Source organism: Mizuhopecten yessoensis, unplaced genomic scaffold (assembly GCF_002113885.1).
Source record: "Mizuhopecten yessoensis strain PY_sf001 unplaced genomic scaffold, ASM211388v2 scaffold10979, whole genome shotgun sequence".
Lineage (NCBI taxonomy): Eukaryota > Metazoa > Mollusca > Bivalvia > Pectinida > Pectinidae > Mizuhopecten > Mizuhopecten yessoensis.
The window spans coordinates 611,570-628,382 of record NW_018408817.1 but is presented as its reverse complement, the minus strand read 5'-3'; the positions used below and the strand labels follow the sequence as shown (position 1 = coordinate 628,382).

Here is a 16,813-nt window from a genome sequence, read left to right as displayed (position 1 = left end):
TTTTCAGATGGTGATACAATGTGATATGTACATTTGCAACAAGGGTTACAGGAGATCCTACTGACCTGTCAGTGTTCTAGTGCAAACAGAAATTAAGGGGAGGCTACTGTGTGTACGTAATACTCAGTGGAAATCAAGGTTTTTGCCTGCAGTAAGACCAAGATCCATAATGTAAAAAGATGGACAGTCTTTAGAACAGACAGAACAACAAATGTCAAATCAGACAACTTGGTGTAAAAAAACCGAGGATCAAATTTTAAACCTAGGATTGAAATACACTTAAAACGATAAAGGATTAAAAACTCCATTAGATTTTGTATACATAAGTTTGTTTTGAAAGTTTTGTTTGATATTATTACTACGGTAACATCATCGTAGGAGTGTTAGACACCAGAACAGAGGCGTATGTTTTCTGTATCTATCACTGTGTCTCTACAGATCCTCCCTTATCTCTCAGTTTATAGGTGGCAGCACAAGTTTATAGGTGGCAGTACGTACCTGCTTGCCGTAAAACAGGGGCTTCCGTGAGTGTAGAGGGCTTCAACTTGACTGAATCAAATGGTAGGGCCCCCAGCAGAATGGAGGCTTTCCCTAGATCTGTGTCGTCAGTTTAGTTTCCCTAGATCTGTGTCCTCAGTTTAGTTTCCCTAGATCTGTGTCGTCAGTCTAGTTTCCCTAGATCTGTGTCGTCAGTCTAGTTTCCCTAGATCTGTGTCCTCAGTTTAGTTTCCCTAGATCGGTGTCTTCAGTTTAGTTTCCCTAGATCTGTGTCGTCAGTTTAGTTTCCCTAGATCTGTGTCCTCAGTTTAGGGGTTATTGAGGAAACCACAGTAGAGCTGATTTTGCAACACTTGGATCATCAACTTGTCTTTCCTCCATTTCTTACTCTTTCCTTTCGGCAGTTTCTCCCTTAATAACTTTCTTTATATGACCTTAGCTGTTTTAGGGAAAAATGCTTTTTAACCTCAAACACACTAATGAACCAAATGGGAATCAGGTTTTATATGTGCTTACATGGGGGGAAACATTCCCTCTGTTTCTGAGAGAAAGGAAAATGCAGCTAGGTTGAGTTCAAAACTTCTGGTTTGGTTTGTTGGTGGTGTACGTCCTATTAACAGCTATGGTCATTCAAGAACGTGCCAGGTTTTGGTGGTGAAGGAAAACCGGAGTAACCGGAGAAAAACCACCGACCTACGTCCAGTACCTGACGACTGGTCCACGTAGGTCTCGAACCCGCGACCCAGTGGTGGAGGGCTATAGTGGCAGCACAATGACGGACGCCTCAACGGCCACTTGGTCACCGTGGCCCCCTCATTTGTTGGACGTTTTTGCAAGACAAAACTAAGAGAAGAAAAACAGGTTGCTATAGACATTTGCTTTTGATATGATTTTTTCCAAATTCAGAGAAACAGATTAAGTAAAGTTAAAATTCAAAAACAAAAAAATTCAGTTTGGCATTAAAAATATATGTGATTGTAATGGCAGATAAAGATGGCATGATTGATGAGGAAATATGGGATAAGATTTACGGAAGTTTTTATTTTATTTTTTAAATTTGTTTAAGGTCTAACTTTTGTTATCACTTGTTACATCAACACAGCCACACAGAGCCTGGTGTGATGAAAAGTTGATTACATAACCAGATAATGACGTCATTTCTATATTCGTCTTATCTTCTTTGAAACTTCAAAGAGCTCAAGCTTCGATAATAAATTTCCTCTGCAACAATTTTACTACGAAATGTAGTTAAATAATATTATAGTATGCTTTTTGAACAGAAAATATCCAATGTTTGGAATTTATGTATATATTTGTCATCTTGTTGTGAACCAAGTCGTGGTTAAGGATAAGGAGAGTTCTATATTCTGGGTAGAAGTATGTGCTTGACTACGTGTATTTTAGCATGTAGTGGTGTCGATTTTATACCGAACTGTTGATATACAGACAGAAACAGCTGGCAGAGTGTGTAGATATTTATAAGGGTAACATGTAATGTTTACACCAGATATTGGGGGTTAATCTAAGTACACCAGATGATGCTGGAAGCTGTCGGTTGATGTAACCTTGAGAGTGGCCAGGTATTTGACCATTAGACACATTTCTGGTACCCACAGTACAGTCTGTACTCAGAGATTCCTAAAGTGTCTCTATTGAAGGTCGTCTGTGATTGGTTGACAGTAGCCAGGTATTTGACCATTAGACACATTTCTGGTACCCACTCTACAGTCTGTACTCAGAGATTCCTAAAGGGTCTCTAATGTAGGTCGTCTGTGGTTGGTTGATAGTAGCCAGGTATTTGACCATCAGCTAGTACATTACAAAGGGTTCTATGGTACATTACAAAGGGTTCTATGGTACATTATAAAGGGTTCTATGGTACATTACAAAGGGTTCTATGGTACATTACAAAGGGTTCAATGGTACATTACAAAGGGTTCAATGGTACATTACAAAGGGTTCAATGGTATCCTCAAACTATAGTAGCTAGGAATCTGACCGTTATCTACATACATTACTAGGTTCCAGAGTATGGTGTCAAGGACATTGACCGCTAGCTACATACATTACTAGGTTCCAGAGTATGGTGTCGGGTACATTGACCGTTAGCTACAAACATTACTAGGTTCCAGAGTATGGTGTCAAGGACATTGACCGTTAGCTACATACATTACTAGGTTCCAGAGTATGGTGTCGAGGACATTGACCGTTAGCTACATACATTACTAGGTTCAAGAGTATGGTGTCGAGGACATTGACCATTAGCTACATACATTACTAGGTTCCAGAGTATGGTGAGGACATTGACCGTTAGCTACATACATTACTAGGTTCCAGAGTATGGTGTCGAGGACATTGACCGTTAGCTACATACATTACTAGGTTCAAGAGTATGGTGTCAAGGACATTGACCATCGGCTACATTATTTAGCTCTCTAGTAAAGTTGAACTGGTGTCATTGATTAACCTCAAAAAGTCGGGTACTCTAGTTTACCTCCACCACCAAAACCTAGGACGTCCTATAATGACTATATTTGATAGTAGGACAAGCTAACCAAAACCTCTTCTTGTACGTGGTATTCAGTGATAACCCTCAAAAAGCCCATAGAATCTTATTGCAGGTGGTCCCTCAACACCGGTCAAACATGGATATAACTGCAAGGTGAAGTTTTAATGGTGGTCTTTTAACACAGGTCATCTCATAAAGGAGGTGGCCTATCAAAACACAGCTGGTGTCTGGAGCAGGTTTGATTATAACTGGAGTGCAGCACTATAGTGTCACGTTTGGTTGAGTAACTGTGTTTGATTTGTTAGGGTTGGATCATGATTTGTGGATAAAATAATAAATAATATTAATTTGAGGTTCGTATATACTGCTTTATCACAACCTAGGTCGTAGGTCGTCTCATGAAGCATTTCACAAATGATTTGCCATGGGTCTGCCATTTTGGTTGGTAGACCAAGTGTCAATCCTGTTTGGTAGAGCTTCCATCTTGTTAAGTAGATAATCTACTTTATAGATCTTCCACAGTTGTTGGCAATATTTTTTCGAACACAATTTTTTTATAACATGTACAGAGAGTCTGTGTTATTGTTTGTATACGGACCCAATCTCTCCCAAGACAGATGTCATTGTTTGTAAAGATCTATCTGGCATTCAAAAAAACACTTTTCCCTCCCAAGCAAATCCAGTTTCCTGTTCCCGTTCTGAAAATTCACTCCAACTGTAGCCGAGAGTCTCAGAGCTCTACAATGTAATACATATTGTTTTAGACTGTTTGTATAGATCAATCTGGTATCTAAAAAAGGGTTTCCCCCAAAAAAACTATTCTCGGAGATTGCTATCAGGATTTCCACCACTTCTTGGATTTGTTTACCCGTGCATCGTGTTGAGGTTAGTGTGAAGAGAGACTGTAAAAACGTACTTCAAGCTGATGCTCCGCAATTGATGGATGAGTGGAAACAGTTACAAGGTTATTTAGTACATGTATAAGAAATCAAACAAGCCAGCTAATCCAGCGTGAAGTCACCTATCATCCTAACTCACTACTCGTTTAAACTGTCGAACTCTCCTGTCTATTGATTTCTGACGATACTTAAGACAATGTGTCGGGGTGAAATGTTGTTACATTCTGCAGCCTGCTTTGCAAATAGCTAACAAATTTTAACAATATGATAAGGGACTGGTACATAAAATTTAAGAAATGTATAGTTTAATTACCAAAGTACATATATATGTCTTATAACTAAATAGAATGGATGGAAATAAACAAGTCATGTTTGAAAACTAAGACAATTAAATGTTCACACATTCACAGCTCATTAAGTTAGTGACAGTTGGAACAACTTCACCAACAGAATGATGGGTAGGCTGAAAAGATTTCTGCTCACATATTCATAATTTTATTGTCTCAGTCTGGTCACATTTATATTTTACTTTTCACTATACTTCATGTTGGTAAGTTTTCTGGGTTCCTTTATGTGTTTTTATAAAACTAACATTAATGATATGATTTAAAGTGATTGAAATAAGTGAAAATGGCCTTGAAGCTATCATCCCTACAATATAAAATGCTCTAATCTAGGATCAATTGGTGGGGAAATCTATTTTCAGAAACTAGGGTTGAAAAGGTTAATGAATCTCTGATGAGTGATTGACTTATCTGTGATTAAGACTTCCTTCAACATGGAGGAGAGCAAAAGTCAAAACTATTTAATCAGCAGATTTTTTTATCTTGGACTGATCCTGTCTTTGATGTTGGGTGAGTTTAATCAGATCAGAGGGAAGGCAGGATGTTTGCTGCACTGGTGTCAAACATATGTGTCACTCTGAGTCAAATCTTGTTCTGGTGAAAGTTTGTTTTTGGTGTTTTGATTGATGAGGAGTGTGCTAGGTTCATAAGGGTACATTCAGTGAGATAAGGGGTAAACCTTTCATGTTTGTCTGTACACAAAATCGCCCGAAAACCCCAAGATTAACACCCATAAAGTGGAGGTCAACATGAAATGGTAATTTATAACGATCTAAAATAATCACCGACTGGAGAGGCAGTAAATGAAATATCACGCAGGTCTTCTGTACTAATGTTGTCATAGTTACAGAACTTTAAATGGAGTCTTCAAAACCACATGAACAGCTAGATCTGCAATGGATGACATTTGTTAGCTTAGAAATAATTTAACACAAGTCTGATAAATACTGCTTTTGAGAAAAATCTGAAAAATTCACAAAGGCGTTTTGCCTTTCGTCTTAATATGATTGTTTTGAATCCCTGTAAATGTACAAATTTGATTTATGTTTCAATGTTTTGAAAAATGTACCAGATTTTTTTTTTGTTAAGTCGACTTTAACCTAGTCAGACTTTCAATTTACTAGATACAAGTTAATAATTTAACTTTATCTCTTGAAGTACAGGGAGTGGATAGGACGATTGTTTGAAGAGAAATCACATTTTGAAAATTTGCGCAAATGACCCATAAATCATGTCAATCTGTGGAAATCTATACTAAAACCCCTAAAATCATCTTATTCTGGAAGTTTAAGTATAGCGGAGAATGGAGCACATTTTTCTAATATAAAATGTTCTTTATTTCTGAATCTGTTTATGATTTCTAAACAAGGAATTGTTCTTTTTTATGTTGTATACAATTTACACATTTGTACCTGTATTGGTATTTTTCACTTTCAAGTTCCAAATTCTAAGATACTCAATATTCTACATTGGATTTACCAATAACATACCATAGTAGTTGTAGTCGTGTGCTAATTTATCTAAATTTGCTTACAGTAACAGTTAACTATAAATAATACGGTGAAGCAGGTATAGGAGAATAAAGAGGAGAAATGTTGTTTGTCCGACCAACAGACAAGTGACATGCCTACTTAGCATGTGTCATCAGCCACGAATGCTGGTGATTGACAGGGAAGCTGGGCGTAACTGTATTCCGTTACCACGCCGACCGTGTCTGTCGCGAGTAGTTAGGCTGATAGGGAAGATTGTGTTCCCATGTGTCTTACATAACAACAAAGACACGCTAAATCTGTGTTTAGGGTTACTCTACATGTTTGTTACTTGTCTTTACAGTTTATTACCAGACATCAACTGGGCTGAGGGCTTTAGATTATCTCCCCTGCAGTGTAGTTTATGATTGAAGGTCAAGGTCCTTACAATAGTTAGTCAGGGTCATATATATTCTAAATCAAAATTTTGGAGAGGGGTCAAAGGTCACTAAAGTAAGGTGAATGGATTTTTACTTTGTTCCTTAAATTTGTCTCTTTTCTATTAAATTTATGGTTTGTTTGTTACTATATTCTGGTAATATGAATTAATAGGAGTCACGTACATGGAATAAAAGCCTCCAAAACTATACTACCTCCAAGATAATAGAACATGTGTAGCAGAAGAGGACAATTGCAATGGACCCAGACTGGGATTTGATCTCAGCTAGGACCTCCCAACTCTGGACCCACACTGGGATTTGATCTCAGGACCTTCCAAATCTGGACCCAGACTGGGACTTGATCTCAGGACCTCCCAAAACTGGACCCAGACTGGGATTTGATCTCAGCTAGGACCTCCCAAATCTGGACCCAGACTGGGACTTGATCTCAGGACCTCCCGAAGCTGGACCCAGACTGGGATTTGATTTCAGGACCGCCCAAATCTGGACCCAGACTAGGATTTGATCTCAGGACCGCCCAACTCTGGACCCAGACTGGGATTTGATCTCAGCTAGGACCGCCCAAATCTGGACCCAGACTGGAATTTGATCTCACTGGACCTCCCAACTCTGGACCCAGACTGGGACTTGATCTCAGGACCTCCCAAATCTGGATCCAGACTGGGATTTGATCTCACCGGACCTCCCAACTCTGGACCCACACTGGGATTTGATCTCAGGACCTTCCAAATCTGGACCCAGACTGGGACTTGATCTCAGGACCTCCCAAAGCTGGACCCAGACTGGGATTTGATCTCACTGGACCTCCCAACTCTGGACCCACACTGGGATTTGATCTCAGGACCCCCCAAATCTGGACCCAGACTGGGATTTGATCTCAGGACCACCCAACTCTGGCCCCAGACTGGGATTTGATCTCAGCTAGGACCTCCCAACTCTGGACCCACACTGGGATTTGATCTCAGGACCACCCAACTCTGGCCCCAGACTGGGATTTGATCTCAGGACCACCCAACTCTGGCCCCAGACTGGGATTTGATCTCCGGACCGCCCAAATCTTGACCCAGACTGGGATTTGAATTTTGGACATCCAAACACTGAACAGTTGCTGTAACAAACTGAGATTTCTGTTTGCAGTTAGTTATCCGTCCTGTCCCACTACATATATAAATTATACAGATCGAAAAAGATTTGGTGTTTTACAATTTGAAGGCAAATTACACATATACAGATATGTTGATAGTTGAAGTATTACTGATGAACCGTGAGTCTCTAAGCATTTCATGTCGAGACAATGACAAATTACCCATCCACCCTAAAAGTACAAATACACCACTAACTCCCCCTGGTGCCAAAATCTGCAATCAGCTTGTCAAGCGGCATCAAGAACTTGTCATTTTAACAAATGTCGTCCATACATCTTCTTCATCAGATTAGGTATCTCTGTCATCTAGTTGAGGTGAGACTGAGGGCTGGTACTAGATGTAAGAGATAGAGGTCTGAAGAATGTCTACCAATTAGTACAGGTACGGCTAGAGTTCTGTCAAAAGGTGCAATGGTTTATCCTTCTCATTGGGGTCAGTATTCTGTTGTTTTTAGGTAGCTCTGAATGATGAATTTGTAACATATTTTTGTGTAATTTTAAAAAATTAATATGAACACTTTCTCACTTTTACAGTCCATGAAGATGAAAAAAGTTATGAAAATTTCTGCAGAAATAAACATTACTTTAAACCCTAGACAAACAAAGAACAGCTTCATTGCTTGAATTTGATAAAATTTGATTGTTGAATTTTAAAGTTGGCCTAGCAAAGGCATTGGGTAACAGAGAAAAAAAAACACCTATAATTACTTATATTTGTTTTATGTGAGATTTTATTAAAGTTTATAACGTACTGTTATATAGGTAGCTAAGCTAACAATACTTTGTGAAATCAGGTCTTACTATTTATCTCTATTAAACAAAAGTGCTTTTTCTTGTGGTAACTCAGGGGATCCATGGTTTTACTTTGTCTATTTGATAACTTTTTTTCTGATGCGAAATGAAACAGTAATTTATTTAGTTTCTTCACATAAAACGGATCTACCTTTACCATGTTTTTGTGTTTAAACGAAGCCGATGTACTTGGTGACCTTTTACTGCACATGGCGGTAAACCTATTCTGCATAAAAATGTTGTTCCAAAGTAAAGCTATCCAAACCGCAAGCCATCTCCTGCCTGCACTCAAATAAACCTGGGAGAAAAACTCTTAACAGTAATGAAATGGAACAGTAATTATACAACGCCACAGAAAAGCTAGCACTTAATCTCTGCCGTAATTTTATTTTGAAATAAAACTTTCTAATTAAATGAAACACATAGTCGTGTTGATGCATATCGTTACGTCTATGCAGGGGAATTACATGTTTTTGATGGCCTCTTGGAAATAAACCTTACTAAGCAGAACAGTCAGCCAATCTGATGCTTTTACTCCATTATATGTACACCACTGTAACTAAGGAAGCAGGTGTTTCCAGGTGTGTGTACAATCATTTGTGTTGTCATGGAAACACATCACCAAGCACCTCATTTTTGACGCAATAATTTTGCCAAGTTTTTGTTTCCTCCGAGGTAATGCCCCCCTCTCTTATGTAATTACAAGGTTTTTAGGTCCGTCGCAATGTTCTCTTGTTGATCGTCACGGCAACAATGTAAACTTATTACCACGGAAACACTGTGCCCAAGGAGTGATTCACACGCTGGCTATGGCCAATCACTTCCTTACAACGATCGATCGGAGAAGTAGTTTTTGGGTCCCATCGACACTTTCCCTGTTCTGCTTCAGTCCAAGATTGACGTAATAAGTTAAAGTACAAGACTAGTGTACTTACTAGGTAAAAGTTATAGCCATTAACATGCCTTGTTGTAGCAAGCTCAACAATGGTGCAGGTGATACCTAATGAAAGTTTTTTTCTATTTATCACTTTGATTTAGTAAGACTGCTTGAAGTGTATCGCTACTGTTGTTACACCTAGACCCATAGTCATGAAACCGTTCTTGTGCTCAAGTATGGATTCTGTGCTCAAGCATGGATTCTGTGCTCAAACCTTCGTTTCTATAACTGACTCAGAATCATGTGACACATCAGAAATTCAAGTTTAAATATAGAAAACAGTATTCGGCTCAAAGTTCAACCAAAGTTTTTCAAGATTATTAACATAATGTGAATATTTATTAATTTATCACCAGAATAACGAATGGGATTGACCACAACATCTGAGTTTGAGTACGGGAACAGTTTGATGATAGTGGACCCTGACCACCGAAATATTGCTCATAAGCTTTTAAATATTTCTTTTAAAAATTCACAAATGATATAAGGTCTGTTTGTATAGATCCGACAATTTTGTTTCAAAACAAAGGTGGAAAATTTAGTTTTCTGGTTAAGGAAATCTTAAAGAAAGAGTTAGTCTGGTGGGGTGACCCAGACATTAACCAACCAGGTATTCTATGCCTAATAATTAAGAAAATATGTAAAATGTAAGCCAAACAAGTAAAGTTGTGAAAAAGCTGGATAACGGGAGAATTTTGAAAAGCAATAGAGAAATCTCCCTATAACCACTGGCTTGGTAGAGTGATAACACAGATTAACACGACTAGAACGGACTGCATGTCATCGGTGATGTCTGGAATTAAAGGGGCATAACTCTACGTCATTATATATGTTATATATAAAAGATACATTGAAACAAAATATGTGAAAAGTGTTAAGGAAATGTTGAATCATCTGATATGAATGCTTTAGGCCATAGGGGACTTGCTTTTAAAAGGTTGGATTTACTCAAAGCTGTTTGCAATTATATAAATACAAAATGGCACTTTATCTGTGAACTTTCACCTCTATTTGCAGTAAATCAACCAAACCAAGACCCACATGATATATAACCTGACACAAGCAATGTTTTAAATTAAAAAGAAATGTGTTAAAAATTATGATATTGAAATATTTTCTTTCACACTTAGTGACATGCAAATAACTTTGCCTTGTCTGACCTTTAACCTTGAACTTTGAAGACAAATTATTTGGACTCATTATTTATGATATTTTCCAATTATTTTTTCCTGGAATTTTGTTTAATTTTTAGTTGAAATCCCTTCTTAACCATTCTGTATCACAAACGGTTTGCCCTGTTACACAAAGTTAATGACAGGCAAGCCATGTGTGGCTAGAAAACACATGTGATGAATTCACAGTTGATTGAAAAACTAATGTGATGAAGATGCAGAGCTTGTAAGACGTTGCTATAGCGATTAATTTAGGACTTGAGTAACCACTATGATGACAAGTGACTTGTATTTTGGAAACTGAAATGTACTTGATGAGAAAAAGATGTGATGAATTATGATAACTGATCATGGTCTCCAGGAGGACATACTGGTCTCCATGGTGATGTGGAACTGGTATTTTGGAAATAAAAAATACAACAGTATAACCATAATGATAGAGATAGACAGATAGTGATGGATTTGATGATGTTGGATGTCGGGACTTAATAACATCATCATCTTAATGGTGAGTGGGAGTGGAATTTTTGGAATTGAAATAGTTGTGTATGTTGAGTAAGGGCTATGTTGAGTGAGGAAGAAGATCTCTGATCTAAGGTATAATGGGGATGTGTTACCCCGAAAAGCAGTGGAGCAGTGATTGGGCTTTACTTGACACACCAGCTGTACCACCAGTGTAAACAAAAGCTGTGATGATGCGTACAGATGTTTAACAGGATGTGTGTCGGGGATGTCAGCTCTCCAGACCATTGTATACCTCTAGTTACATCTTCACACAACAAGCAAAACAACCCAAATCATAGACTGGCTACCAGACCCGAAGATTTTATCAAGAATTTCCCCGGTGCATTTTACTCCTAGCTTATCTCCCCCTAGTTGAGAACTTAGGGTCTCCAGAAGATATTCAAGTGATCAAAATTATTAGAGTTATTTTTTTTCCTAATAATTCAATTTTCTAGAGGCAGGGGCCAGTCTACAGAAATCTTTGTTTTCATGCTTCTACGATTTCTTGTGAGGCTCTGGACAATAACTGAAATTGTTTTGAAATCTTCTTAAATCCTATTTTTCTATACAGGTGAAGCTTTCTCCAGCAACCTTCAGAACCACACGGGCATCTTTTAAAATCTTTGTCATTTCTGATTTCTCAAGAGAGCCTTTATCCAGCAACACTCTGAACAAATAACTTAAAATATTTCTGAATCTTTGATGTCATATTTGTGCAATTTATCTTGAGGAACTTTCTCAAGCAACCTACGACTTTTTAAAAATCTTTGTGTAGTCATACTTTTCGGGTCCAAAATGAAGAGATTTTCTCCAGTCACAGTCTATTGGGAAAGCCATTTCTAATTCCAATGTTGAGTTCAGCCACTCCCAGAATTCATTGCATGTGTATATAACTTGCATGCAAAGCCAATAAAAGTGACGGCCTGTTGTCCAGTTTATCTGCGTCTGGTCAGTGTCGGAGCCCAGTAAGTGACATCACAGTAATGAATTAGCTGACTGTTTTGCCCTCAGCCAACACCAGTAGGCCGTGATGCTTACTAAACATGCCATCACTCTGTTCAAATGGCGGAATTTCTCATCATTCTGACAGAATTGTGTGAAAACACAAAAGGAATGATTAGTTTTATTTCACTGTTGCAGACCATTCACACACCTATATGTGTGGGGATCGTTAATTACGCCCCATCAGCAACTGTACAGATGGTCTGGTAGCCATATTGCCTGTTCTGCCCAATTGCTGTACAGGATGATATAGACATGCTGACAGATCTAGTACTGTTTGTATATAACATGGCTGAGGGATAGAATTGAACAAAATGTCAATGATTGTCAAGAAGTGTTTGTAGATAATGTAGAAAAAAAGTACAGTCAGGATTAAAGAAGCAACCAACAAGAAAATTTAAGATTGTAAGGGTTAATTACTCAAAGATTGTAGACAGGATAGTTATATAATATTCACCTACATTAACATACTCCCCCCAAAAATTTCATAATGAACTATTCCAACTTTTGAATTGGAAGAGTTTAAATGTGTCTTCATGACCAGGGGTGAATGAGCTGGCCATGCAGACCTATTAATACATGGAAATTTCATGGAAAATGACTGTCAAATAGACTAATTTTGAGCTGTCGCCTTTTCCTGTCTCCATGACAACATATACATTTCCAATTATTTCTAAGGAAATACACCAAACCATAATTGAGGGTTCCATGGACAGGTAGAAAGTTTTGAAGTTTCTATCGAAGACTCAAAATATCTGAAGACACGAAAAACAAAATATATAAGAATTTTCAGTACAGAGTTGTTCAAGAATTGAGTAAACTAATACAGGCTTTGAAAAACTGGACATAGGAAAGACATGTTTTACCTGTTACCTCCAAGTTCTTAATATCACTGGTCTTCAGGTAACTTATCACAGGAAACTATTTCTCTAAGACCTCATCCATTCCTTAGATGTATCTGACATATATTAAATTTATCAGAATTAGCATGAAAACCATTTTGTGAATAATAAGATCATTAGATATAGGTTGATAGGTCTGTATTCATTGCAATGAATATAAAATGAGGTTAAAATCTCTGTAAATAAATAGTAAAATAAAACGAATGAAAGAAAGAAAATATTTCAGCTATTAATGTTTGTCAATACATTAAAAAAGTATTTAAAGTATAGTATTAATTAGATTGGCTGAAATAGATATAAAATTTATTACCATAGCAACAGATGTTACGATAGCCAGCTTATAGGATATTCCACAAGGTCAAAGGTTGTAAATAGATATCGTATTATCTCCCTTGATTTATTGTAAAAATGCTTTAAAGATGATAAAATCACGGAGGCTTAGTTTAATGTTCTCAAATGTCAAAAGTCATTAAAGGTTGTAAAACCCTGTACGGCTCAGTTGTCTCCCTTGATCATAAAAGTACAGGTCTGGTGGTTACTGTAACAATCTCCATGCGTGATCGACTGTCCGCAGCACGGAGAAATAAAAAAACGTTTATTGATAAGCCTCTCTTCCGACAAGAGATTTCCCTTTAGATGTCATTTGAGTGAGTAAGCAAAACAGCTCTTGGAACAAAAATCAAATAGAATCATTGTACACTTAATGTCCGTTTTATTTACGGAGCTATTTTTATAAAACTTTTTTTGATAATTTGGAAATTGGAGAATTGAGAAGGTCAGATATTACAATGTTTATGGTAACCTTTTTATCATTGAGGTTTAATTCTATATCTGATGGGCAGCTCTGCACTTTGAAGTTTGTCTCCTGTGTAATCTCGTTGGCTAAACACATCCTTTCTTGTTTATGGAGCTAGACTGGAAAAATATAGACATTTGTTTATCTAATTTATTTCTTAGACTTGTGCTGATCATGGGAATTTATTTGTCTAAGTTTTGAATAAAACAGACTTTCCAGAATTCATTTTCTAGTTTTAGCCGTTGTTTTCACAGTATTATACTCGAAGGTCTAATAATGTTTACTTTTGTGGTTTGAAAATTTTGGTGAAAATCATTTTTTTTCACCAAATTGTTGAATTTGATAACTTAGAACGATAAACAAAACAAATTGTATTTCAGAATTCATACATGTATGTTGATGAAGAGAGAAAGTAAGAATTTCAGTTATCCCAAGGCCTTTGACCCTTCCGTGGTTCTTTCGGTGTGAAAGTTCTACAGGCAATTGAAACCTATTGTTTTCACTTTTTTTAGGTCACCTGAGCTTTGCCTAAGTGATTCATTCGGATTGTTTTTTGTCTGTTGTCATGTGCTGTGGGTCTTCCGTAAAGTTTTATCCTTATTGCTACAGGTTGCATGTCATATTTACCGAATTTGTATTCACATGTATAACACAACGGATAACTAAAACTCGTGTGGATAAGTGTATGAATTCAGTCACAGCAATGTGCGTGGCAAGCTTTCTATTTGTGAGGTTTTTCTAATCACTCTAAATTTTTGTGTACTTTCAGGTAACTGAGGCTAACTGGATTTACTGAACAGATATATCCCCTGGAGTTTAAGTGAAATTTTACAAACATGATGGAATCTTACGGAGGCTGGCAAAAGATGTTGGTCCAGAGCTGGTTGTACCTGTCTCTCTCACTCCTCATCATTACTAGAGGTTAGTCAACATTATTTCTCTCATTTCCGTATGTGTAAGATAGAGTTGTCCAGGGTAAGAAAGGGGTGTAGGAAATGTCTATCTTACACCCCATTTCAAGTGACGCGACGTCGCAATTGCTCAACAATGACGTGATATCATGAATTTGGAAAACACTGATGCCGCAATGCGGAAAATACAACATGATGAAATTAAAACCTTTTGCGACATATTTACCATACATGTTAGAAAGATGAGATTATATTTTCTGTGCAAACTTTGTTTGCAAATATGGGATATACTAAATCTCACAGACAAGTTCGTTTTCGAGAAAAAAGCTAAGGGGAAACATTGATATTTTCAAAATGGAAGCCAGCCCAAATGCAGTTTCATGGTTTCTGAGCTGATTCTTGTGGTCGGAATGAGAAAAATACTCTTTCATACCCAGGGTGTAGGATAGGAAAATTCTACCCTCTGAATTTTCAAATTTGGCAAAACCCTTGGCAAAGCCTTGGGTTTTATCAAATTGTAAAACCTCTCGGGTGAAATTTCTCTATCCTACACCCCTGGACATGAAAGAGTCTTATAATTTTTATTTTTAGCTATCACTGACTGCACTGTCACATTTAAACATGCTCAGCCATGAGGACAGAGGTTTAACAGCATCTAAGCCAAGGTGTGCTGGTTGATATAAGAAGCAAATTGTGTAAAACTTTATACAAGGTCTTAAATATTTTGTTTAAAAAATCTCTGGGCTTTGTTTCATTGGGTGAAAGAATCGATTGTCCACGTCAAAGTGACTATTGGTTTGTTGTATTAGAAATGGAGGTTAAATGATTATTATTGTTTTATCAACCTCGAGTCAACTGACTCATGGGTATAATACATATATTACAAGATAAGTACAACATGTTATGCAATACAATACAGAATAACATATGGACATATGTTAAGAGGAGAGTGACTCTTTACGTACACTTGTTGCCAAATGTAAATATTTTCCAAGATTAAAAAGTTCCCTTACATTATTGGTACTTAATAGTTGAGTTGGCTTAAACACACTCGGACTTAAACGATAATATTTCTTTATGTACTTTAACCTTAGATTTTCATAAAATGGACATTTGAGAATAAAATGAAACTCATCTTCAATGTCGCCTAAATTACATCTAGTGAATGAAGACACATATCTTTGAGGAGGTTACACTGTTCACAAGGTAAAATGTTAAACTTATAATCTATTGTGAATGTGATAACCTTCCTTTCATTTGAACTAAGTCTTGTGAAGTTGATGAAAGATTGAGATATTATTTGGAATGAAAAATGGTAATCAGGGCACGTTATGATAAGGAAAGCTGACACAAAATTATTCTCTGAGACAACATCAGGATAAATCTCCTTGTAAAACTGAGCTGTAAATCTCGGGATTTAACTCCTTTCATTTCCTGTTTGAGGATGAGGCGGAGAAACGTCAGTATTAAGTCTTACAGATGGAAATCTGTGAAGGAGCTAGCCGGGTTCAGTTAGTAGACTGCTTCTTCACCAAGCTTATAAATGAAGCTGAAGGTGACCTAATCACACAAACACTTGCCACACAGGTGCAACTGTATACATGACATACAACTCTTGCTAACCTGAACTCTGCTGATTAAGGCCATAAAAGAGTCCTAGGAATCTGATTTTTCCATTAAAAGTGAGTAAGAGGGTGCCATGTGATACCTGCAGTTAGGTCTGTAATAACATACTTGTGTAGCTGTTTGATAGATACAGGTGTGATCGGGGTACAGCTGGGAGGGGGGTATCATGCAGCTTATGACAGGCAGAAAGGGACTTGGAAAGTTAACATTAGGGGTAAGGGGAGGATGTAGAGTGGGTGTGGGGCTATGGTTATTTGTGTTGAAGGGTAGAGCATGAAAGAATGTTTGGTGTTGAAGAGTAAAAGGGATTATTACCAGTATTATGGGGTTTTTTTTGTGTGTGTGTATGGGGGTAGGGGTAGAGGGTGGGGGGAGTCAGAAAGGATTGGACCTTCATTGCAGAAAGTAAAGGCCACACAAATCTTTATTTAAATGTAGGACAAGAAGGGGATTTGTTGATATTCAGAAAAGGAGTTAGATAAAACAACATACCTGTGAACATATTGTTGATAGACACAAAATATGGCCATAACTCAATACAAAAATCACACGTTTAATATGTTAATAAGTATTAGGTAGCATAGAGCCTTAAGTTAGATATCTTTTACCAGAGGGTACAGATGGACCTGTGGATATAAGGGACATTAAGGGTGATTTGACCAGAGTAAGGTAGGAACTTTATAATCCATTTACCCCTTTACTCACATTTGAACCTGACCAAATCATAGACTGGGCAAGTCCAGTTTAGATACTTAGGGGTGAATTAATTCATGATGCAACAGCAGGTCCTTTCTGAACAAGTTTGGGGTCTGTAAGGGGGTTTGAGTGGTGGTGTTGGGGGGTTGGG

General features: G+C 37.4%; 1 protein-coding gene across 4 annotated transcripts in view; it reads left to right on the top strand.

Moving 5' to 3' along the window:
• LOC110464288 (kin of IRRE-like protein 1) overlaps positions 1-16,813 on the top strand; it is a 131,857-nt gene that overhangs the window by 55,532 nt on the left and 59,512 nt on the right. For all 4 annotated transcript variants that reach the window (XM_021519424.1, XM_021519422.1, XM_021519423.1 and 1 more), the window contains one exon: positions 14,199-14,350. In XM_021519424.1, coding sequence (XP_021375099.1) covers positions 14,266-14,350 — 85 coding nt within the window. In that variant the 5' untranslated portion in view covers positions 14,199-14,265. The remainder of the gene's footprint in view (positions 1-14,198; positions 14,351-16,813) is intronic.